Source organism: Lactuca serriola, chromosome 9 (assembly GCF_051521515.1).
Source record: "Lactuca serriola cultivar US96UC23 chromosome 9, Lser_US96UC23_V15, whole genome shotgun sequence".
NCBI classification, from domain to species: Eukaryota; Viridiplantae; Streptophyta; class Magnoliopsida; order Asterales; family Asteraceae; genus Lactuca; species Lactuca serriola.
Window position 1 is genome coordinate 16,731,385 of NC_136416.1, and position 26,087 is coordinate 16,757,471.

General features: G+C 34.2%; 2 protein-coding genes and 1 long non-coding RNA gene across 3 annotated transcripts; 1 reads left to right on the forward strand and 2 right to left on the reverse strand.

Moving 5' to 3' along the window:
- Positions 1-7,557: 7,557 nt before the first annotated feature.
- HINT3 (histidine triad nucleotide-binding 3) lies at positions 7,558-9,720 on the reverse strand. The gene is made up of 7 exons (XM_079020694.1): positions 9,328-9,720; positions 8,633-8,688; positions 8,436-8,493; positions 8,293-8,359; positions 8,149-8,204; positions 7,972-8,025; positions 7,558-7,882 (listed from the first exon to the last, which is right to left on the reverse strand). The coding sequence occupies exons 1-7, from the start codon at positions 9,526-9,528 to the stop codon at positions 7,745-7,747; spliced, it is 630 nt and encodes a 209-aa protein (XP_078876820.1). The 5' UTR covers positions 9,529-9,720; the 3' UTR covers positions 7,558-7,744.
- A 13,936-nt stretch (positions 9,721-23,656) lies between these two features.
- Positions 23,657-24,129, reverse strand: LOC145074343 (uncharacterized). The gene is made up of 2 exons (XR_013691805.1): positions 24,035-24,129; positions 23,657-23,918 (listed from the first exon to the last, which is right to left on the reverse strand). It is a non-coding gene; the product is annotated as an uncharacterized LOC145074343 (long non-coding RNA).
- On the forward strand, positions 23,838-25,864 carry LOC145074342 (serine/threonine-protein kinase OXI1-like). The gene is made up of 3 exons (XM_079020737.1): positions 23,838-24,434; positions 24,603-25,492; positions 25,656-25,864. The coding sequence occupies exons 1-2, from the start codon at positions 24,052-24,054 to the stop codon at positions 25,459-25,461; spliced, it is 1,242 nt and encodes a 413-aa protein (XP_078876863.1). The 5' UTR covers positions 23,838-24,051; the 3' UTR covers positions 25,462-25,492; positions 25,656-25,864.
- The last annotated feature ends 223 nt before the right edge of the window (positions 25,865-26,087 follow it).

A 26,087-nucleotide genomic window follows, 5' to 3' on the forward strand; every position in this document is an offset into this window, starting at 1 on the left:
ATTTTTCAAACTGCTTGTATTCTCAGGGAATTAGTAGACAGGTACTTCCAGGAATTCGGTGAAGCCGGAGCAATAAGAGTCATGTTTTCTATATTATACATACTTTTGATGTATTTAAAACAAGTTTCAAACTGATGTAAACATTTTTCATATTTGTATTCAATGTTTGGTTGTGTTTACTATGCTTGCTATACAAATGTTGTGATACTACGCATGACGTCCTCCACCCTGGAACGTTTCCGCCATCACGGTTTCGGGGTGTGACAGATTGGTATCAGAGCCCAGGTTTATAGTAAACTAAGTATACCGAACCTTACATGGTATACAACTATAAATATTAAGGGGCCTAAGTGCTCTAAACTAAAAGTATACTTTCAAAAATACAAGTATTTTTATAAAAGTATATAAGCATACCCGAGTATCAGAATCCGTGTCGTAAGTAGAACAAAACAAAAGTATTTGGATGTTGGACACTGAGGTTAAACCTGGGCAGTTATGTAATCATGTCTAGGGTGAATATAGCATGATCAACTATATTCAGTTGAGACATGACCAACATGTGCTTGGGAGTGACTGTGGAGTTACAGCAGGCCTAAAACTTACCAAAATCATCTCACATAAAATACTATAGGAGTATTTTAGCTAGGGCCAAACTCAATATACAGATTCACTCTAAGTGTTGCTACATCTTCTTCCTTAAGCAATAACTTATTTGCGTTAGTAAACTTTTTGTGCTTATCGCTGGGTAGAACACTATTATTATCAGGATGAGATATATATTATTTTTATATATCTCGAGGACTTACCATCCTTTTCTTCCTGGTTGTTTCTAGAACAAGATGCCTCCCCGACCAAGACCCATTAGAAGGAACGACGACACTCCACCACCACCACCTCATCAACTCGACCCTGTCATGTTTCAGGCAACAGTTACAACCGCCGTGACTGCATCAATGGCACAAGTGAATGCTGGTGGGGCTGGGGGTAGAACCGACCCTCAGAGACAAGATGGAAGTCAGGGACATCAAAAAGAGTGTTCCTACAAAGACTTCATGACTGCAAAACCCAAATCCTTCGACGGAAATGGAGGTGTCATCGCTTTGACTCGATGGTTCGAGAAGATCGAATCCATCTTCGAAATTTGCGTCTGTTCTGAAGCAAACAAGGTGAAGTTCGCCGCCTGCACCTTCACCGACAGAGCTTTGACCTGGTGGAATGGTCGAGTCAAAACCTTAACCTTGCCAGTGGCTAATGCCATGGGTTGGGAAAGACTGAAGGAACTCATGCTTGCAGAATACTGCCCGAGGGGCGAAGTGCAAAATTTGGAGCACGAACTCTGGAACTTGAAGATGAAGGGTTCTGACATCGCTGCCTACACCGCGAGATTTTGTGATCTGGCTCTCCTCTGTCCGGGAATGGTCACCCCGGAAAGCAAGAAAATCGAGAGGTACATTTGGGGACTAACGCAACCAACCAAAGGGCAGGGCCCGATGCCAGATACAGTCTGATGTCGAGTGGGGCCCAATGCCGGACAAGGCCGATGCTGGGTTGTGCCCGATGTAGCAGGGCTGGGCCCAATGTATGATATTAAGTGATTATGTGTATGGTATGTGGTAGTTTAGGGAGACTCGTTAAGCTTCATGCTTATAGTTTTTAGTTTTGGTTTCAGGTACTTTCGCTAGCAAGGAGAAGAGCTCGGGATGACCGCATGACACACACCACAACTTTTAGCCTGGGAGGATTCACTCTGATGTTTTGACATATGATTTTGATATATTGACAGATGTTATGATATTTTTGAGATACACAATTTATGACTTTTATAAGATGAATGATACTTATGGTTTTTATTAATAAATTAAAATGAAATGTTTGGATTCCATTTTTGGGATGTTTCATAATTGAAAATTTTGCAATCAAAAATTATATATATATATATATATATATATATATATATATATATATATATAGCCTTGTGGGATTGAAATCCCTATGTACTAACCAGGTTTCCCAACCTGACCCACTCAGTTTATTTATATCACATGTATCGATACGAAGACACATTACACTGAGAGATTAAAGGAGATGTAAATCATTAATGTAAAAGAATGTAAGGTTTGTTTATGCTTATGTTTCTGTATTGACAATGGCATCCCAAAATTTTAAGGTTTATATTATATAAAAGATATAAATATGGATTGGGTTATATTATATAAAAGATATAATTATATCCATTGGGTCAAATGCGATATTATCCTTAATTATAGGGATAAAGGTTTGTTTGTGCATATTCATTGGGTCAAATGAGATATTATCCTTAATTCTAGGGATAAAGGTGGGTTACAGGTTGGCAGTTTGGATGCGTTTAACCGGGCTCTCCTTGTTAAATGGAAGTGGCAGTTTCTTCATGAGCAGTCTTCTTTATGGGTGAGGCTTATTAAAGGGTTACATGGTCATTCTGGGGGTTTGGTGCATGATTTGCGACATTCAGGAGGTATGGGAGTTTGGCAGAAAATTGTGGATTGTATCAAGAGGATGGAAAGTGAGAATGTCTTAGATTCTGATGCAATTTCGATTGTTGTGGGTGATGGGTCTGTGTCTCGGTTTTAGGAGGATGTGTGGTGCGGAGGTGTGTTGTTTAAAACGCAATTCCATAGACTGTTTTCGTTATCCTTGCTGAAAGATGGGCTGGTCTCGGATTTTTGGACTTCTGGTGGGTGGAATTTCTCTTGGAGGCGTGGAATTAGAGAAGGAGTAGAAGCTGAGCAATTAGAGAGTCTTATACAGATTTTGACTCCTATTCAGTTGACCTCTATTCCCGATAGATGGTCTTGGAGTCTTGATCCAAGTGGGGTGTTTTCTGTTAGTTCCATGAGAAGGTATATTGATTCTATTTCTCCTTCGGTTAGTGGAGTTGGGACTAGATAGAATCGGAATGTCCCAATTAAAACTAACATTTTTTGTGGAGATTGAAGTTAAATAAAATCCTTGTTCGATCTGTTTTAGTGGATAGGGGTGTAGAGTTGGAGTCTATCCTTTGCCCTATTTGTCAATATGAGGTAGAAAATATTTCACGGTTCTTTTTCCAGTGTAAGACGGCTTGTCAGATTTGGAGGAGAATTGGGATGTGGCTTGATGTTTCGTTTCCTATTGATCCTGGTGTTGCAAAGATGCTTGATTGGCTTGATTCTCCGTTGATTGTTCGTAGGCATCGATCTATCTTGGAGTCAATTTGCATGGCGAGTTTATGGGTGACTTGGTCTTATAGGAATGGTGTCATCTTTAGCCCTAATAAGTTTAAAAAGCATCTTTTGTATGATTGTATTGTTGATTTGTCTTTTCAGTGGTCTTCTCTTAGGAATTTTAAGGCTTGTGTTAGTTGGATTGATTGGATGCGCAATTCGCTAATGACTTAATTTTGTATTTTTGCTAGCTCCTAGTTAGCTGTTTTTTAATGTGAGTTTTGTTGCTGTTTATATATATATATATATATATATATATATATATATATATATATACAACATCCCAATATCAGGGTTTTTTTTTATTTCTTGTATCTTTATCAAAAGTTGCACAATTGGTCCCTTGAGGAAAAAGGTTTGCGATTGTGGTCGTACGCAGGGCATACTTAAGAGTATGTGTAGCGTACTCATGCAGCATGGAATCGCAGATGATCAGCTAGTATGTTGGGCGTACTATCCCAGACTCCAAACCCTAATCTTAAGGGTTTCTCCCTATTTAAACAACATTATGTCCCCATTTGATCATCCTTATCAGCCTCCATACCCTCCCTAAACCCTAATTCTGAGTTTAAGTTGCGTGTGTGAGTTTTGTAAGCTTATTGAGTGTTTTTTGTGCATTTAGTTGAAGAAGGAGACTAGAGAATAAGGAGCGGGTGCTAACAAGCTTGTTGATCCAGAAACCTTTCCTCTGTGTGCATCATTTTCAGGTATATAGTTTATACCTTGATAAGTTTTCCATTAGATCTATAAGGTTGAAGTTTTATGAACTTTTGTCCCCAAGCTTGGATATTTATAAGTTTGGAACACTCCATGGGCTTGTAGTTGTCCTTTCATGTATTATAGGACTTGTAGAATCATAAAAATGATTGCTTGATCAATTCCTATGGATCATGCATGAGCAAAGTCGCTTAGAATGTGTTAGAAGTTTAAGTTTGTTGCATTGGGACTTTTCTAGCCATGCAAAGGCTTAAAGTCGATGATTATGGAATAAAACATCTTAGAATGGCCAGATCTATGGTTGGGTTAGTTGTATTAAGGGATTAAGACACAAAGTGGGTGAAAGGGGAAGCAGACGGAGTACACCATGCGTACTTGATGTGAATTATGAATATTGGTTTGGCATTCGGAATTAAAGAACACATAAAGAACATGGTGATTTGGGTGCTAAAAGGTGTATTCGATTATAGTAAATGAGTACAAAAAAGGTACTAGATCTAGAACTCCATAAATACCTCACTCACTAATCACTATGAACTACATCTCTCAAGCATACCTCTACAAAAGGTATGAACCCACCTTATATAGAGGTGTTTACATCTCTCTCTCTCTCTCTCATGTCACAAGGCTACTTTACCACATGCAAGTGGGTCTACAAAAGTCAAACCATTTACAAAGTCATATATGGATAACTTTGTACCCAACAGTACTCCTAGCTACACCCCACGTAGCCAATTCCGACCCCGACCATACACTGTTCGAGTTGTACGCCCCACGTAAGAAAAGGTACGCCTAGTGTACTCGCTGGGCAATTGACTTATATTGACTTTTGACCTTTGGTCAAGATTTAGAGTATTAGACCATGGAAGGGTAAAATGGTCTTTTCGCCCTTAGAGGACTTAGTTGTGGGATTAGTCTGGCGAGTTGAGTTTTGGACCTTAATTACTACTAATTAGGGTTAATTATTTCATTGATTAGGCGGAGTCTAGTTTCGGCAGTTTGAGTGTGAGGTTTACTTGTCATCAGTATCATTTGAGTGTCCTCACTTATTCTTACCTGTGTGGTAGAATAGTTGTATCTATGATTACCAGCTGGGTCTAGCTGTTGTTATTATGTTATGTTGTTATTATGTAACTGAGACTGCTGATAGTCTCCAGGATTGTTAATAACCCACAAGACGTGTTGTTAGCCTACTGGGATTGCTGATAGTCCCTAGGGTTGCTGATAACTCATAGTTGTTTATTTATGATGTGTTGTATATGGTATCTTGGGGAACTTACTAAGCTTCGTGATTACAGTTGTTGATTTATATGTGGCAGGTACTTCTAGGGACCGCGGGAAGACAAAGTTCTGATTATACACACTCGTTGGGGGATTTACTACTGGGATAGTTTATGAACTCTGATATTTTGTGAAATTGGTTGTTTGGATAATTATGTGGTTGATAACTTAGTTTGTGAAACTTATTTTTGTAAATTAAAAATGGAAAATTTGGTCTAAAATTTGAGTTGTTACATTATATATATATATATATATATATATATATATATTATAATAAATGAATAGTTTTAATCTCCTTTTGTCAAGTGTCACTCTAACACAACTCCTTATTAATATTATGTCATATGTCATGTAGATATATTAGGCAACTCATTTCAAAATTCAAATTTATATTTTCTAATTATATGCTAAATTTGAAGTTATAATAACTTTAAATTTTTGATATATCTCTTAATTAATAATTTATTTAAAATGACTTATCTAAAATAATTAATTAATAATTATAATTTTTTTATTATAAAATTTTAATTAATTTTATAACCGTGGTTTCCACGAATTATAAACTAGTATATATATATATATATATATATATATATATATATATATATATATATATATATATATATATAAAATAGGTTATTAATTTGTTTATTTGTTTATTAATTAAGTATTTTATTGTTTTTATATTGTGTTATTTGTTTTAATTTGGTTTATTTATATTGATTAATTACTATGAATCAGTATTTATTATTCTTTGTTCTATGCATAATGTTAAGCTTTTTTTAAAAGAAAAGTAAAACAAGTTATTTATATGGTGATAATAAAATAACACATGAAGAATTACATACTTTTCAAAGTATAAAAACTTTTCGTGAATAATCGTAAGACTAGAATTTATGACTTAATATACCCCTCTTCTTTTTTTACTATTAAACCTTAAATTTCTAACCCAAAAGCATCATTAACAACAACACCACTGTTGAACCATGACTGTCGGGGACTAACATCGTCATCACCAACAACTGACAATCCACCACCACCTCTCTAGTGTGCTAGATACCATAAACCGATGACTACATCATGTTTGTGGAAGCTATAGATCTACAAGCTATGAACTACCATTGTCAAAGCACCGCCTCTCTTCAAACAACCACCCTCCGCTGAAACCCAGTGGTTGTGTAGATCTTTCTTGATCTTCACTTAAAACCTTAGATCATCACTTGAAACCGTCGATCTCCTTTGAAACCCTAACGCCACTTGACAACCATCAATCTCCTTTGTTTGAAACCCTAGATATAAGGTGGTGGCTGTGTAGGTCTCCTAAAGAAAAAGAGAGTATATATATGCTACTTTTTGGTGGTTCATATCTCCGATGACAACGTTAACAAATATGGTGATGGTGTTGGTTGTCGGCGATTAAGGTTTTAACAGATCCGGTGATAGTGTTGGTCGTCTATGAGAGAAAATGGAGAGAAGCGATGGCTTTCGGTGGTAGTCGATGGTGGGCAATTGCAGTCAACAATGATGGAGGATAGTTTCTGGTGGAGATACAGTGGTCAGTGGTTTCTAATGGATAGAAGAGAGAAAAGGTATTTATGTTTTATGATTTTTAGATGATAATGTTCATTCAAAGACGGTAGGGGTGTATCTGGGAGGGCCGCACTACCTTTCTAAAAAAATTAATTAATAATAAATAAACAAATTAAATTAAAATGTTTTTTAATAACTAAAATTAATCAGAAACATTAAAAAGAATTTTAAAAAAAGAATTTGAAAAAGGAAATACAGTCATTTTATGTTGTTCAGATAATGTGCAACTTTTTACAATTTAAAGAACAGTCTGAATTAAGTTTTGAAAACATAGATTGAACATACATTTTGGCATTGTAGGAGAGATGATTTGTCTAACTTACTCTAAAAAAAATTATAAAAATTTATTCTAGTTAACATAAATAAATAAAATGACAAAAATCGGAAAAGGACAATGTAAAGATAAAATGACCATTTTACCCATAATTAATGGAGGTCCTTTGATGTTAACAATCAAAAGGACCAACCGTGATGGATTTGGAAACTACTAGATATCTTTAAAGCTTTTGCACTTTCGGTTCATGTTTTATGTTACAATTGAGTCCCTATGTATGTTTAGGCTTTGTTGTGACAAAAGGTCCTTTCCTTCAACTACATAAAGTTTTATTGCCGTGTTCATTGCCAAAAGGGAACCTTTTATGCCCTCATTCAAAATTGAAGTTATTCATCATACAAAAGACTTGTATGTTGCGTTTCAGAAAGGATGAATCATGAATCACTCTCTATCTATAAAACTTTCAATATAATAAACTGATTATAAAACACAACTATGAACAAAGATGAAACAAGGTGCAAAACTCCTTATACTCCAAACCATCAACCAACTTTAAAAAAAAATAAAAACAAACCAAACCAAAAAAATATTGCAAATGTTTTGATAAAATTACAATAACTGAATCCAATCAAACCTGATATCAGCTTCCAATGAGAGTGGTTCCATGATCTTTACTACTGCTATCTTCAAATCCATCCACAAATGACAATTCTTGTCTAATGCCATTAACAAGATGCATAGCTTCCTTGTCTACCTTCAATGGATGCCTCTTCAAGCTCTGTAATCAATAACAACATCACATTTAAATTCATTTACAAACTTTGTAATCTTATTATTATTTTTTTTAAAATAATAATAATAATATACCTCAGAAGCCCATAAGCAATCTCGTGCCCTACGAGGTATTATATGAATGTGTGTCTAAATCAACAACAACAACAACAAGATCATTCATCAGTTTCTTACACATTTTATAAAATAATAAAGAAAAAATAAATTTTATTTTGTTTAACTATTTAGTATTTATCAGTTCTTGATACTTACATGAAATATAACTTGGCCTGCATCCACACCATTGTTCACCAACAAGTTGAAAGAATCTGAAAATGTCAATTAATATTTAGGGAATAATCTAGAAATTTGCTCATATTCTTTGTTTTTTTAATTATTATTTTACAAAAACATTACCAGAACCAGTGGCTTTCATAACTGCCTTGCTAATATAAGGGACTTTGGAGCACATGGCAGCTACCACCTGCACAATTACCAAATCATTTTAACATTTTTTAAACTTTTTCTCAAAATTTGTTATCTGTAAAGTAAGAACTTACAGATGGAGGAGTTGCTACCAGAGATGGAAAATGGCTTCTTGGAATAATAAGAGAGTGCCTGATAAGATGGATAAAAAAAATTACTTGGGGCAAAATATCATATTGTTATATGAAAATGTAAAACCTTTTATAAACAAATCTTGTACATATAATGATGCAATGAATTTTAATGGTATATTATAGATATGATACCTTACCCAGGGCTAACAGGATTTGTATCCAAAAAGCATAGGCATGTATCATCTTCGTATAGCTGCAAGCAGATGAAATTGAATGACAATAAGAAAGTTGATATCATGTTGATCATTATAAATTATGTTAATCTAGATTCTAGACATACAAACTATGTATGAAACATTAAAGTTAAATGAAACCACTTGTGTAAAACTATGACAACCATGAGGGAAAATTTCCATGGATTCAAGAATCATGTGAAAAGCAACTCCATAAAGAAAATAAGTTATGAAAGCTCACGAAAATGGCAGAGAAACTGCTGAGTTAGATACCATGTGAGAGAGGCCCTTTGCGTGCAAGTCATTTGTCACATGCTTTGCTTACTAGAGACTACTAGACCTAACAGAAATTGTTACAAAATTGATCACTTCAACAGATACGATTTTGATTTGCTTGAAACCCTAAATACATGATTCTTTGTTATCTAAATAGGCCTGTTGATTAATGGCTGTTGCAAAGGTTTTATGATAATCCCAATGAGTAGTGAGAAATCTAAGGTCCATGTTTGCTCCAAATTTGGGCATTTAAACAAACACAGAGGAATAAGATAATTCATCAAGTAACTCGATCAAGCATATCATACATAATGCATGATTCGAAAACAGCTAAAAATCCAACTCGGAGCCAAATCAAAGACGAAATCCGAAATCAGGTATACCTTTAAAGCAGGTGCGTCGCCTCGAATAATCTTACAGAAAACACAATCAGCCTCGAGATTGCGCAGCTTCTCAGAATCTGAGGAATTGCAATGAGAGGGCGAGACAATAGATGAAGAAACATTGGTCGTAGTTGGTGGAATGGGAATTTGGCGAAGATGAGAAGCGATGACGGACAAACGACGTCCCTGTGCGGCTTCCATTATAAATCAATCAATCAATTGATATCAAGAGAAGCAAACTAGTGTCGTTGTGATGAAGTGAGTGATGAGCACCACCGTCGGCACCACCATGGTCTGTCTGCAATAAAGGTGGTTCCGATTCAACACGGCATGTGACGTGAAGATGAAGATGAAGATGAAGATGAAGATGGAGGGTTTGGGGATTTGTGGCGCAGACAGCAAAGGGGTGAGGGGCCTCTGGTTTCGTTGGCTATGGATAATCCACAGTGTATGTGTATGTGTAAACGACAAGTCAATTGGTATTTTTGGGGATGGATTCAGGGGTGTATAATACGAGATTTAGGGGTGCATAATACGGGAAATGGGGGAAGGTAAATTTTGCATGAGTTTATTGACTCCTATGTGTTAAGTTGACTTTTTATATATAATTATTATCTAATTATGTCCCCAAATTTTTTGAAAAGGCGTTTATCTCATAATCTATCTATAGTATTGTATAGATAAAATTATATTTATTTTTAGTGGGTGTTTGGGATAGCTTTTGAAAATGGTTTATTAGTTTTTTAATTTTTTTAAAAACTAATAAGTTAAAAAGTGTTTATGTATTTAAAAAAACGTTTTTTAAAATAATTTTTTCGATAGGAAAAGATAAAGTTTTTAAAAAGCTGAAAAATCCTAGCTTTTTAGTAATTTTATTCTTAAAAATCAACTTTTTTATTCAAACACTTTTTAAAATCAGTTTTTCCTAAAAGTCATAAGTTAATAAGCATTTTTCTGAAAAATTACTTTGGTGATAAAAAATCTAACCCAAACACACCCTTAATTGTTTATAAAAATCTTATTTTTAGGACAATTATAGGAAATAGTAATACCATGTCGTTATTTGATTTGAAATTGTTACGAGATTTGGTCCCACACCATAACTTCATCTCGTCAATGTCGTTAGACATAAACTCAAGGAAGATATTTTGGTATGTTAGTGGTGACCCTCTCATCCTTTAAGACCTCAGGGAGTAGTGTTATGTTTGTCATTTTGGCACATCAGTTTTTTGGCATCCATATGACCTCATCGTCATATCAATTTTGCCAAAAAACATACACGTCATGCTATTTTGGACATGTAGGTTAATATTAGTATTCTTGATTTTTTTTAATATCTAGATGCCCTGGTTAATCTAAATATGTATCGTACTAAAAGTTAGGAGCCTGTATTTGACAAATTTAGAGCTAAAGTGACTAGTTGTAAAGCTAAAATGCTTTCAATATGAGGGAGGTACACTATAAATTGTTCGGTACATTTTCATTAGGAATTTATTATTTCTCAATTTTTAAGATGCTAGTTAAAGTTATGGAGATTCTCGAGTCTTCTAGAGCTAAATTCCTTTGAGGGATAGATCATGATGAAATAAGAATTATGTGGGTTAAATGGAAGTTGATTTTAGCCTCTAAAATAAATGGAGATTTGGGAGTTGGCAGCTTGGTTGCTTTTAATCAAGCTATGTTGTTAAAATAGAGATGGATGTTGGTGAATAATTCAAATACTTTATGGCTACAAATTATTAGATCTATACACGAGTAGAATGCAAGTTTTAATTAAAGTGGTCGACTTAGTCACAGGGGTTTGGTCTTCTATTGTGAATTCGATTTTGAATCCTTATCATATGCAAACTATTCCTTTGTCTACTTTGAAGAAAATGGTTGGTGATGGTAGAAATACCCTTTTTCTGGAAGGAGGTGTGGATTAGAAATGAGTCTTTGGGATATGTGTTTCCGATATTGGCAGCCCTTGATAGTAACCATAATTTTCTCATTACAAATATACATGAAGATGGTGATTACAAGTGGGTTTGGAGGTCGGAGCTGAGAGCTAGTGCACAATCGACCCTACTCTCATCTATGTTGGTTTTGTTGTTATGCTCAAAACCCATCGGTAGAGTGATTTGGTAGGTTTGGGTCACTATTTATAATGGTTTAAAATTGAAAAAAAAATAATAGTTGTTACCTTCTCCTCTCTCATCGGCATTCAAATGTTGTTTCACCTTGAAGAGCTCGACATACCGCCATGGGGCGGTGTGTGTTGAGTTTGTCATGGGTTTTCCACCCTCCTTGCTGAGGCACTCCGTTGAGTTAAACTACATGGATTAAATTTGTGACAATTTTTTTAATAAAAACCTTACTTCCTCCTTGATATTGCGCCTCATATATTTCCTTCCACCCTTGATTAGCCTCCATACTATCGTGAGCTACAAACTTAACTACAACCCCACCCACCAAAACTCATCACCCATATCTCTTCTCACCCGCATTTCCATACCAAATCAATCTTTTTGCTTTTCAAGTTCATCTGTATTTCACGGTAAGCAATTAACAAAATCTAACATCCCTCTTGTAACATCCTGTTTTCAAGTCGTTTTCATTTCGAAATAGTGATCAAGGTTTGGGTATTAACAGGGTTAGGATCCTTGAAAAAGTTAGTTATTGGGCTCATTTGGAGGTGGATTCTATATTGGATGTTTTGGGTATTCGGTTTTGACTTGGAGCAAAAAGGGTATTTCGATAATCTGTCGATTGGGATTTATGGGAAATGGATTTTAGATTCGGGATATCTAATAGCAACTATGAATTGATAATAGTGTTGAGCGTCTCGATGCCTTTCTATGAATATATGGATGGTCGAGATCAGAGTTGTATCGAGTGAGTTATGGCATTCGGAAAAGTTAGGGTTTGGGAGAAAACCCTATTACGCGGGGTGTACCGAGTGATATGCAGGGCGTACGAGGAGAAAAGGTCTACGCGAGGCGTAGTTGGGAAGAAAGCGCAGCGTAGGTGCGAGGTTTGGGTCGGGGTGCGTGGCCTCGTATTCGGGGCGTACAAGAAGATACGAGAGGCGTACGAGGGTCAGAATGAAAAACCCTAATTTTAGGGATGAACATTATATAAAGAACATAATGCCTCAAAGATCAGCCTCCCCCTCACCATTGGACAACTTTCACGAAACCCTAATCCTTCTTGTGTGTTCTTGGAGCTTAGAAGACCATTAGAAGAGTGTTTTGGTGATTTTGAAGAAGGTGCTCACTCTTGAAGATTCATTGAAGAAGCTAAAACTTTTAGATCCAAAACCTCATCAACCTTTGGCTCTCATTTGAGGTATAAAGTCTCAAACTTGGTGGTTATTTTCTTAGATCTCTTTTGGGATTATGGACTCTTTTAGTCCCATCGATGAAGTCCCTTGAGTCCATGTCGTTTTTGGAGCTTAGAGTTGCCCCTATCAGTGTTATATGGGACCTAGAATCATAAAGTTGTCATATTGGAAGTCTTAATGGTTTCATGCAAGAGTTAAAACCATTTTCATGGAAGTAGAATGCCATTTTTGGAGTGTGGGCTTATGTAGGGCATGCAAAGTCACCAAGCAAGTGACTTTATGGGTTTAAACATTATTTGGGACTCAGATATGTAGTTTGGACTTATGGCTTAAAGCATTAAGTGCTTAATGGAAAAGTGGGTTTAAGAGGTAAGTACGTTGGGCGTACAAGCCAGTACGCGCATCGTACAAACCATTAAGCGAGTACGCGCAGTGTACCACCGAGTACGCCTTGCGTACTCTGTCTGAGTGGATTTGTATATTTGGGCTTCGGTTTGGGATGTCTTCGTGGGTCCGATTGCTGGTGCCTGGTTGGGTCATCTGAGAAAGGGTGTTTTGGATTAGAGTCAAGTCGTGGGCTTTAGGGTAAGGCCTAAGTAAGGTTTTGGGCCTAATTTGGAAAATTGGGCAATTAGTGAACCTTTGTGGATCTTTTTGGTCTTGGGCCTTGGTGGGCTCAATGAGTTGGGTCAATAGTGGGCCTGGTTAGTTGGGCCATCTATGGGGCATAGTGTTGGGGTGTAGCCTTGTATAGTCTTTGATTATAGTGTTAAGTTGTTTTGGCCCAGTTTAGGAGTCAGTATGTACTATGTAGCAGCAACGACAGTGTATGGTTTCTCGCATAGCAGTTGAGGTGAGTCTTCTCACTATACTTACGTGAGTGATATTTATTGTACGATCGAAGGGTCTTATCTGTGTTATTGACTGGAGGGTCTTATGTGCTTATACTGAGATATGTGATATTATGCATTATTTTTTGTGATTTATGTTGTATATTATTCTATGTATTTATTGAGATAGGACCAGACGGTCTAAACCGAGTTATGAGACAGGAGGGTCTTCACTAAGATAGGACCAGAGGGTCCAAATCAAGTTGTGAGACCGGAGGCTCTTCACTGAGATACAAGATTGGAGGGTCCAAACCGAGCCATGAGACCGGAGGGTCTTCACTGAGACACATGACCAGAGGGTCCTTATCGAAATATATCCATGAGAGGCTAATTATTTGTGTGTGGTATTTTGGGGAACTCACTAAGCTTCATGCTTACCGTGTTGAGTTAAATGTGTTTCAGGTACTTCTATAGATTCCGGGAAGGCGAAGACACGATTGTACACATCCGTCGGCTTATGGAGATTTGTGGATTTTGGGATGCTCTGATATTGTTTGATAATAACGTATAATTTTTGTGATGACTGGAATTTATGAGTAATATTTTGATAATTAGAAATGAAAATTTTGTCTTAAATTTTGAGGCGTTACACCTCCAACGTTAACCCACCAACCAACTCCGCCTTCTGAAATTAGCCACCACAAAGATTGATTCCACCATCATCATTTTCCCTTTCTACATTTGTAGCCTTCTGTAATCGATCCATCAAATTAGAACATGTATTCTTTTGTAATCATTTTTTTTAAATAAATAGCATGAGTAGCACTCTTTTCTAAAAGTATGATTTGATTTTATTATCGTATACTTGTAATCACATTCTTTTTCAAAAATAGAATTTGATTTTATAATCGTATATTTGTAATGATATTATTTTCTGAAAATATGATTAGATTTTATAATCGTATACTTGTAATGACATTCTTTTCTGTAAATACGATTCTTGCAAAATACTTCTTGTAAAAAACAATATTTTTAATGTAGCATGTTTTTCTAATTTTGTAATCATATGGAACATGTTAGCATAATACGACCTATGTAAATGTTTTTTCTTGTAAAATACATTTGTAGTTGGAAATTTGATTATTTTCTGGTTTTTTAGAAAATAATGCATCTAATAATTTTGTGATTTATTTATTGTCTTGAAGCAGTAGCATATACAAGTAACAATCCTTTACTGATTATGTAAGATTTTGGTGTTTATTATTATAGAAAAAAGTATTATTTTGTTATTTTATCTACACATACATATCGGAAAATAAAGCACTATTGAGTATTAGCTGTTTTTTATAAAATGAATAGATAATTAATCAAACTATGATTTCATGATATACAAATCCATAGAATGAAAAGTCAAGTCTCTTTCATAGAATGAAAAGTCAATCTAACTGGGGCTGGTACTTTACTACTTGGGATGAATTGACAAAACTCTGAGGCCCATTTGCCAATTGGAATGATAAGTCAAGTTAATTGGGGTTGGTACTTGGGATGATCCGTCAAAACTCTCAGGCCCATTTGCCGCTCGATATCCATATAAGTTTATTTTTGGACAAAATTGCGAAAAATGGTATACGGTAGGTCGAAAATTATTATTTTTGTTCAAAAAATTTTAGACTAACATTATTTGTTAAAAGTTTTGATTTTTTTTTTAAGTTTGGTCCAATTTGTTTTAATTTTTCTTTTAAATAACAAGTTTTTTCTTTGTACTTATTTTTTATTACAAAAATCCAAAAAAGGAAAAAAAAAATACACACACCAACTCCTCTTTCTCTACAATACCCATCTTCTACTTCCGTTTGATTTTAACACTGAAAAAGTACCACCACCACCAACGGTTGCTAACAGCATCGATGCCACGATTTTTATCTAACCATTGTCGTTGTTGATGTAGATTTGAACCACCGTCGTAGTCGACGTAGATCTGAACATCCGATGATGGTTTTTGATCTCTATTGTGAAGGGGTGAAGTGAAAACGAAGAGAGACGAAGTTGTCGCGATTGCCGCCTATACAGACTCTAGGAAACTTGTCCAGATATGTGTCACCACCTTCACACGTCTTTGTTTTTCCGGTGAGAAAGACGTTGAAAGGGTAAAGAAAGAACGACAACGACATCTGTTCATCACCGGCGAGAAGGGGTGAAGCGAGAACGACAATTATGTTTGTGGCTTGAGTTTCCAGCACCAACGTCGCATCTTTAAAACCTATCCTCGATCTATGTGGAACGAAGAACATATCCATATTTGTTGCTCCGATGAAGGTGGCATCGAAAAAATATCAAATCCTTGGGGTTTTTATGCCTTTGTGAGGTGGTTTAGGGTTTGCAGTCCCTTGTTTCGTATGTGCCTCTCTTCGTCTCTCTCATTATCTTTTTCTTTTTCTGACAACGACAATAGCAACTTCTGGTGGTGGTTGTGATGTTGACCGGTGATGGTGGTGTTAAGTGATGTACCTTGCAGATAAGAAGGCTCATGTGATGTAAAGTGATAGGTGGACGGTGATGTTGTTGTATCAGGTAACAAATGGCGGCCCTCAGAACCTTCTCAGCCGGAAGTTAGTGATGGTGAGGATATTTTCTTTTATTGAAAATCATAAAGAAGGATATGAGATTCAAGATGGAGATATAGGGGTATGGAATGGGGTTAGGTGGTATTTTGTTTTAGCTTTTTGTTTAATTATTGTAATAAAAGGAAAATGGAAATTGAAATTGTAATGGGTAAATCCGTCATTTTTAATATTTAAAAAAATGGACCAAAACCGCAACAAAATGAAAGTTTTGGACAAATGGTGCAAGTCCAAAACTTTTTGAACCAAAATGACAATTTTGAGCTAACCACATCGACTATTTTTGCAATTTTGTCAAACTTTTATAACTAAAAAGAATTAAATTTCGGTTCAAAATTCCGATTTCAAATTTCACCCTATTTATTTCGGATAAGAAAAATAACTTATTTCAAGTCCGGATTAATTTTTTTTTTTATTGTTTACTAAAATTGAACAATAAGTTAAAGGACAAATGATATAAAAAGCCCTTAAGTTTTCAAAAAATGATGGTTTTATCTTCGGCATGTTTTAGGTTTAGTAAATTTGTAAGTTTAATTTAATTTGTTCATTTATATCATTTTAGCCGTTTTCCAGGTTACCTAATGCCAGTAAAGCACTTAAGTTTTTAAAAATGTTCGGATTTACCCTTATGTTTTTAAAATATTTGGTTTGATTATTATTATAATTATAATAATAATAATAATTATTATTATTATTATTATTATTATTATTACTATTATTATTATTATTATTATTATTATTATTATTATTATTATTATTACGTTTTTAAATGTATAAAATTATTTTATATATACTTTTTCAAATGTTTAAAAACAATTTAAAAAATATAAATACATTTTTTAAATATGTGCACTTGCATTTACTATTTATATACATTTGAAAGCGTATTCCATTAAGATCGTATTTATATATTTAAAATATATGTATTTGTGTTTAGTAGGTATAAATATATATATATATATATATATATATATATATATAATATAAAAACATATTGTATACATATAAATATAAAAATACATATTTATAAGGTTTATATTGTATGAAAATATATATATATATATATATATATATATATATATATATATATATTACTAAGTATAAAAATGTATTTATTTCATATTTATATGTATACCATATGTACAAATAAAAATATTTTTATATGCACAAATATGTTTTATTTCTTCTTAATTGTATTTAATAGATATAAATATGTATTTATTTTGTATAAAAACTATCTTATACATATAAATATTAAATAAATACATATTTATACTTATTAAGCAAACGCCATTTTTTGTGTTGGTTGATGTATCATCCAAAGAATTAAAAATTATGTTTCGTTTATTGTATTTTACTATATAAATATGTATAAATACATATCGTATATATATAACTATGAAATAAGTACATATTTATGCTTAGTAATATGTACAAAAAATGGATATAATTATATCTTTTATATAATTTAAATCTTATAAATAGATATTTATATATTTGTATATATACAATATGTTTTTGTACGATATATATATATATATATATATATATATATATATAACATCCAAATATCATGTATTTTTATTATTTCTTGTGTCTTTATCAAAAGTTGCACAATTGGTCCCTTAAGGAAAAAGGGTTGTGATTGTGGTCGTACGCAGGGCGTACTTAAGAGTACGCGTAGCGTACTCATGCAACATGGAATTGAGGATGATCCGCTAGTACGTTGGGCGTGCATGTGGTACGCCGAGCGTACTAGCCTAGACTCCAAACTCTAATCTTAAGGGTTGCTCCCTATTTAAACAACATTATGTCCGCGTTTGATCATCCTTGTCAGCCAGCATACCCTATCTAAACCCTAATTCATATTTTGAGTTGCTTGTGTGAGTTTTGCAAGCTAATTGAGTGTTTTTGGTGCATTTAGTTTAAGAAGGAGACTAGAGAAGAAGGAGTGGTGCTAGCAAGCTTGCAGATCCAGAAACTTTTCCTCTTCGTTCATCATTTCCAGGTATAAAGTTTATACCTTGATAAGTTTTCCATTAGATCTATATGGTTGAAGTTTTATGAACTTTTGTCCCAAAAATTGGACCTTTATGAGTTTGGAGCACTCCAGGGGTTTGTAACTATCCTTTCATGCACTATAGGACTTGTAGAATCATAAAAATGATTGTTTGATCAATTCATATGGCTCATGCATAAGTAAAGTAGCTTAGAAAGTGTTGGAAGTTTAAGTTTGTTGCATTGGGACTTTTCTAGCAATGTAAAGGCTTAAAATCGGTGACTTTATGGAATAAGACATCTTAGAATGGTCAGATCTATGGTTGGGTTAGTTGTCTTAAGGGATTAGGACACAAAGTGGGTGAAAGTGGAAGCAAACGGAGCACATCGTGCGTACTTTTGGCTAGGCCCCACGTAGCCAATTCCGATCCCGACCATACACTGTTCGAGTTGTATGCCCCGCGTAAGAAGAGGTTTGCCTAGCGTACTCGCTGGGCAGTTGACTTTTATTGACTTTTGACATTTGGTCAAGATTTAGGGTTTTGGGTCATGGAAGGGCAAAAAGGTCTTTTCGCCATTAGAGGAATTAGTTGTGGGATTGGTCTGGCGAGCTGAGTTTTGGATCTTAATTACTAATTAGGGGGTAATTATTTTGATGATTAGGCGAAATTTAGTTCCTGCAGTTCGATGTGAGGTTCACTTGTCGTCAGTATTAAGTGAGTCCCCTCACTTATTCTTACATGTGTGGTAGAATAGTTGTATTTGTGATGACCTGCTGGGTCTAGTTGTTATTATTATGTTATGTTGTTATTATGTGACTGAGACTGGTGATAGTCTCTAGAGTTGTTGATAACCCACAAGAAGTGCTGTTAGCCCATTGGGACTGCTGATAGTCCCTAGGCTTGCTGATAACACATAGTTGTTTATTTATGTTGTGATGTATGTGGTATTTTAGGGAGCTCACCAAGCTTCATGCTTATAGTTGTTGATTTATATGTGGCATGTACTTCTGAGGACCACAGTAATGTGAAAGACTTATTGTACACACTCGTTGGGGGATTTACTACTGGGACAATTTATGAACTCTTATATTTTAAGAAATTGGTTGTTTGGATAATTATGTGGTCGATAACTTAGTTTGTGAAACTTGTTTTGGTAAATTAAAAATGAAAATTTTGGTCTAAAATTTGAGGTGTTACAATATATATATATATATATATATATATATATATATATATATATATATATATATAAATGTATTTTTAAATCTATAAAAATATTTTATACATTTAGAAACTCATTTAAAAATGTATGTATAGAATATTTTTATACATTTATAAATATATTAAACATATAATAATAATAATAATAATAATAATAATAATAATAATAATAATAATAATCAAAGTAAGAGTAAATCTGAACATTTTTTAAAATCTTAGGGGTAAATTTGATTTTTTTTTTGAAAATTTAAGAGTTTTACTGGCATCAAGTAATCGATGTTTAGGTCTGACAATCGTGTCGTGTTCGAGTTGGCGGGTCCAAATATACCAACCCGAACACGACCCATTTAACTATACATGTCACGGGTTGGCGGGTTTCGAACATAAACTCATATATGACCTATGAACCCACTTATTTATAAGGGTTCACAGGTTGGCGGGTTCGTGAGTCAGATTTGGGTTCGTGTGTCCGTACGCAGCAAATCGATTGCCTACTGCGTTGTGCGTTCACCAGTCACGTTCAAGCGTCGATGTCATTCAATAATGATTCAGTCATTCATGTCGTCGTTCTTCGTGAGTTCGTTTTGTCATTCATCACAGAGGGGAGAGCGAGAGATGACTTATTCGATTTTGTTTGTGAGATACTGAGATTATTTAAAACAAACACCAAATGTCAAATGATGAATGATATAGGTATCCTATCCTAGTATAAAGTATAAACTATACATAATACATTTAAAAAGTATATAATTTTTTTTAATTAAATTCTAAACGGGTTGGCGGGTCAACCCATATATTTTTTGAGAAACTCATTTATGACCTGTTTAATAAACGGGTTGACTGGTTGGCGGGTTGAAAAACTCAACCCAAACCCGTTTATTTCATGTCGTATCGCGGGTCATGTCGTGGGTCATGTCGAGAATTGTCAGACCTACGGTAGGTGACCTGAAAACGGGCTAAAAGTATATAAATGAACAAAACATCCGGCTTTACTCGAACTAAAACATGTCCAAAGATAAAACCGATATTTTTTGAAAACTAAAAGGCATTTATGTCGTTTGACCTAAGTTAAAAAAACAAAGCAAAAAAAGCTAAACAAAGGCATAAAGGATGTTATTTAGTTGAAATAAGCGATATTAAAAGGATTTCTACTTTTAAAGGTTGGAAGAATTTTTAAAATGTTTGATGTAAACAAGAAAAAAAACTATATATAATTGATTTCCGAAATGGCTACTTTCAAAATGGGTTGTTATTTCCAAAATAATTTGGTTATTTTGTGATACCCAGAAGGAAAAAAAAAAGTCCACATAAAGCAAGCAAATTTGTTAGTAAAACGATCATATTTATTGCGTATATATTATGTTAGAAAATAGATCGTAGTTCTTCAATATTTTATTTGACATTCTCTTTTTATTTTCTTCATCATCCGTCAATACGTTAGAAAATTTTATAAATGAGTTTATATATTATATAATGTTTAACATTACGTTAAACATGAATTCTGAGTTTTAGAAGCATATTGACTTTGACATAATATCGCTCAAAGTTTATCTAAGGCCATAAGGTATACCAACACCTTATACAATAGTAAGGTGAACCGGCATAATGCTGGTGCGGTGAACACCATACCGTCTGGCAGGGCCGGCTTAATGTATTAAAAATATAAGTAAATTAGGGCTTAGGGCCCCATTTTTTAGGGGGGGGGGGGGGCATTTAATCCAAATCCTCTAATGTTGATTCCATATTTCTCTTCTCGGCTTCTGCATTCATTGATACAAATACGACTCCTCAAATGCCTCAAATCAAAAGCGACGATCACACTTCTTCCTTTTTTCTCCATTCTTGCGGGCTAAATCTCTGATTGATAGGCTACTTCAATCTTGATTCTTGAACTGCTAAACACCGAAAGAAAGGTTAAACCGCTGAAATAACTTATGTTCTTCTTACTCCTCCATAGGGCTGACAATTCTCGACACGACACGCGACACGACCCGCGACACGACACGAAATAAATGAGTTTGGGTTGAGTTTTTCAACCCACCAACCCGCTAACCCGCCAACCTACCAACCCGTTTATTAAACGGGTCATATATGGGTTTCTCAAAAAATAAACGGGTTGACCCGCCAACCCGTTTATATTTTTAATAAAACACTTATTTTATTTTTAAATGTATTTATGTATCAAGTATTAAGACTTAAGTGTTTAAATGGGAATTGTGGCTATTACTTTAGCACTTGAATTATCTATGTTTGTATTAATGTTTAGTTTGGACAAGTTTCTATGAATGTTCCTAATTTTTATTTGGATGTTTAAGACTTAAGTGTCTAAAATTCGGATATGTTTTCATCAACCATCAAGAATTTATTCATGTTTAATTGTCAATTTTATTTTTGGAATCTAACCCACGAACCCAAATCTGACCCACGAACCGGCAACTTGTGACCCATATAAATAAATGGGTTGGTGGGTCATATATGAGTTTATGTTCCAAACCCGCCAACCCGTGACCTATATATTTAAATGAGTCGTATTTAGGTTGACATATTTTGACCCGTCAACCCGCCAACCCGCGACACGCCAACCCGAACACGACACGATTGCCAGACCTACTCCTCCATTCTCGGCTACTATGAAGACTGATGAATTTCTCTAATGATTAAGGTATGTGTTGTGTTTTTTCACTTGATTTTTCCATTATCTGATTATCTATTAGGGTTAATAGTCGGTTTTTTTCATGATGTGTTTTCACTTGATACCTTTTATTCTCGATTTCTTTGTTGTTGTTTGATTTTTGATTTTTTAAGTTAGTGTTTCCACTCATTTTTTGTGTTGCTAGAATCTTAATTTGTTTACTTCTTGTCAAGGTATTACAAGATTTATATGATTTGATAAAATAAAGCGGTAAACCTTAATTTGTTTACATCTTGTGAATTATGTTTTTGTGAATTTGTGTTTACCGAATTTGTCAAGGTATTCTATTTGATTCATGAATTGACTATAACTACTATTTTATTTAAAATGTTTCTTTTCTTAGCATATTAAATAGAAATACTTAGGGTATGAAAGTCAAATAGGGAAAATGCTTCTTGTGTTATGAGCAGTCTAAGGAATTTTGGTTATTGTCTATTGATCAATTTCTATGTATGTGACTACTATACGGGTTTGTTCATTGATTTTTGTGTTGAGTTGTGTATTTTTGAGTTAAAATAATCCTGCAAGTTTGAGTTCTCATTTTAATTAAAACACTGCAAGTTTAAATAGAAAAAAAAAGACAATTTTCACTTTTATATTTGTTTTTATTACAAAATCAATGTTGGAACGAAAGAGCCCCAAGTTTTTTGTTCGTTTAAAGCCTCAAATCTGGTTAAACCACCCCTGCCGTCTGGTATGCGGTGAAACAGTCCCACCAAAAAAAGAAAGCATCACAATTTTTTTTTCATGTTTTATATTATTGTACAATACAACATTCCATTGTTGTATATTTTGAGGTAAATAAGAGGTGGTCATTTAGTATGAGATGATCGTGATGTGAAAAATGATGTGATAATGAAATGACATGAAAAAAAGAAAAAAATTTGTAGGAAAAAATATACCATTTAACCTAACCTACTAAGTGTCGGAAACACAAATTTTAAAACCCGGTTTGCATAGGGAACAGGTAAATAGCCCCCTCTCTTCTCCTTTTTTATCCTCCCCTATGAATTGACATTTGACATAACCATATATATATATATATATATATATATATATATATATATATATAACATTATTAAATATATAATTATATAAGTCTATTTTTTTAATAAATATTATAATAAATAAAAAACAATTACAAATAATTAATCAACGTTGTCATTAAATTCTTAAACAATAAAACTAAAACAATAATAATTATTATATATATTTAACCATTAAAACTAGAACGATAATTATTACTATATATATTTAGCCGTTAAATATGGAAAATGTATATATATTTGTAGTTTTAAAATTTTCAAGTTGTAAAAAATAATAAATTATTATACAAAAATAAATGTATAAAAATCAATTTATAAAAACTATCAAATAACAAAGTGTAAATATATTATAAAAGAATAATGAAAATATTGTTAATAATTATAAATAAGTTGAAAAAATCTAAAAATAAAGGGACCATAAATGTAAAACAAAGTTTTTGTATTTAAAAGAAAAAAATAGGGCGATTGAGGAAATGGGAAACACAAAAGCGCGTGTGTGATATAGGGGGGTGTGGGGCGGATTAACAGGACCCAGTTTGCATTTTATCGAAAGTGATTGATAAACTAAACGCAACGTTCTTAACATATTTATAAATAAATAATAAATAATTTGATTTATATTAATATATTAAAAAATGTAAATAAAAAGAAACAAGGCAAATAAGCATTTTGACAAGTTACTTTCTTCTAGAAAAAAAAAAAGGTTGTGTTCGCTTTTATTACACACTTTTATTGTTTACCAATCGAGTCATATGTAATAGCTAAGCAATTTCCCTTTCGAACTAACTCTCTTTCGCATACCAAGTGTGTGTTGTGTTTGATGCTTCATCACCAAGAAAAAAAGAAAAAGCAATACCCCCTTCATCACGTACCCCAAATCCCCAGATCAAATATTATAAAATTTCAATCAGTTAACTATAAAATCGCAAGGAGAAGAGAATTTTTGAAAAATTGGAGAACAAAAAGAGTTTGTACCTGTACCTGAAACCACCATGGACGACGATCAAAATCAAATCCCGGTGTTAGACCTCCGGCAATTGAAAGTCTTATCGGCGCTAGGTCGAGGAGCCAGGGGCGTCGTGTTTCTGGTCCAAGACGAGTCGTCCAATGGAGATTTGTTTGCTTTGAAGACGATTTTGAGAGCTTCCATTAAGAAGAATGTTAAGAAGACAGATATCGATGGTAATGAGAGTAAGCAGATTTTCTTTGAGCAGGAGGTGTTGCGACTATCACAGCATCCATTGCTACCGAAACTTCGTGGTGTTGTATCCACCGAGAATATCGTGGGGTACGCCATTGATTATTGTCCCGGGCGTGATCTCAATTGCCTTCGTAAGAGACAAACGGAGAGAATGTTTTCCGATGACATAATCAGGTGAATTTTGTTTCCTCTGAGTCAACTCTGTAAACGCATTGTTCAGAGGTTTTACTTTGGATTCCTGATTGGAGATGCTAACTGAATCGAATTTAATCTACTCGAGTTGCTGTTTAACTTTAATCAAATGTTTATATAACAGTAGTCTCTTTGATTTTGTGATTTTAGGTTTTATGCAGCGGAGTTGGTGATTGCATTGGAGTATCTTCACGGATTGGGGATCGTTTACAGAGATTTAAAGCCAGAAAATGTAATGATTCAGGAAAACGGACACCTAATGCTTGTCGATTTCGATCTATCAACCAAATTATCACCAAAACCTCCATGCGAAGCTCGATCACCGAAAACCACGCCGTCGCCGTCGCCGTCACCGACGACATCCGAGCCATCAACGAAGAACAAAAACCGATTTTCATTTTTTTCCAATTGTTGTCGCCCGGCCATCCCGGTGGAGGAATCTGTACATCCCACCGGCGAGTCAGTCGACAACTCAGTCTCAGAACCGAACTGCGAGCCTCGTCATTCCTTCTCAAAATCAAACTCCTTCGTCGGAACGGAAGAGTACGTTGCGCCTGAAATGCTACAAGGCAACGGCCATGATTTCTCGGTGGACTGGTGGTGTTTAGGCGTCGTTTTGCACGAAATGTTGTACGGGAAGACGCCGTTTAAAGGAATAAACCGAAAGGAGACATTTTACCAAATTCTGTCGAAGACGGCAGACGTCGTCGGAGAGCCGACGCCGTTGAGAGACTTGATTCGAAAGTTGCTGGTGAAGGATCCGAAACAGAGAATATCAACGACGAAGATCAAAAGCCACGATTTCTTCCGGGGAGTTGACTGGGAGGGACTGTTACAAATCAGTAGACCACCATTTGTTCCGGGAACGTCCGATGAGGATGTGGATGTGGATGGCATGGATGTAAATAAGATCGATATTGAGGCTTTTGTTCAAGGAGTGTTTCAAGTCGATGATTCTGACGTCCAAATCCGTGAGAAGGAACATGACAACGCTTTCTTGCCTTTCTAACAAATTTTGGCGGTGATTCAATATTTTTATGGTAAACTTTTATTTATTATTTTTCTTTAATTTAATTAAAAACAAACCGTACAAAGAACAATCAGTTACAGTATTTATGAATATAAATATAAACGATTTTGTTTAAATTCTTTTATTTCGGTTTTAATGTTATGTTAATATTATAAAAAATAATATATTTTCAGATTACAATTTATAGCGATTATAGAGATGGAGGTGACAAGAAAATGCAAAAATAAGGTTTGAAGAGAGGGTGGAGGTAGAAACAAAAATAAAGACGACTGAATTTTATTAATCGAATGTATAAATTAAACAAATGCATAAGTTAAGTTGAGTGTGTTTTATGTGGTACTGGTACCTCACATAAAATTAAATAAATACATTAAATGAAAAACCACATTGTCAACTATAAAACGATAATGTCATGAGAATTAAATTTCGGAATTGCTTTCAAAGCCACATTATTTTGGTACATATGGCATGATCTCAGCAACATATTCTTATCCTAATCCTAATCCTTAAAATGAAAATTTGTATTTTATCTTTATTATTATTAGATAAAAGTATTATATCATATTATTTTGAAAACAATTACATAAATGGTCCTTGTTGTTGGC

Coding starts and splice junctions, on each gene's coding strand:
- HINT3 (XM_079020694.1), bottom strand. CDS start 9,528: ATGGAAGCCGCACAGGGACGTCGTTTGTCCGTCATCGCTTCTCATCTT. Junction 8,689..9,327: donor GCGACGCACCTGCTTTAAAG/GTATACCTGATT, acceptor ATCTGCTTGCAG/CTATACGAAGATGATACATG. Junction 8,360..8,435: donor TGGTAGCAACTCCTCCATCT/GTAAGTTCTTAC, acceptor GTAATTGTGCAG/GTGGTAGCTGCCATGTGCTC.
- LOC145074342 (XM_079020737.1), top strand. CDS start 24,052: ATGGACGACGATCAAAATCAAATCCCGGTGTTAGACCTCCGGCAATTG. Junction 24,435..24,602: donor TTTTCCGATGACATAATCAG/GTGAATTTTGTT, acceptor TTGTGATTTTAG/GTTTTATGCAGCGGAGTTGG.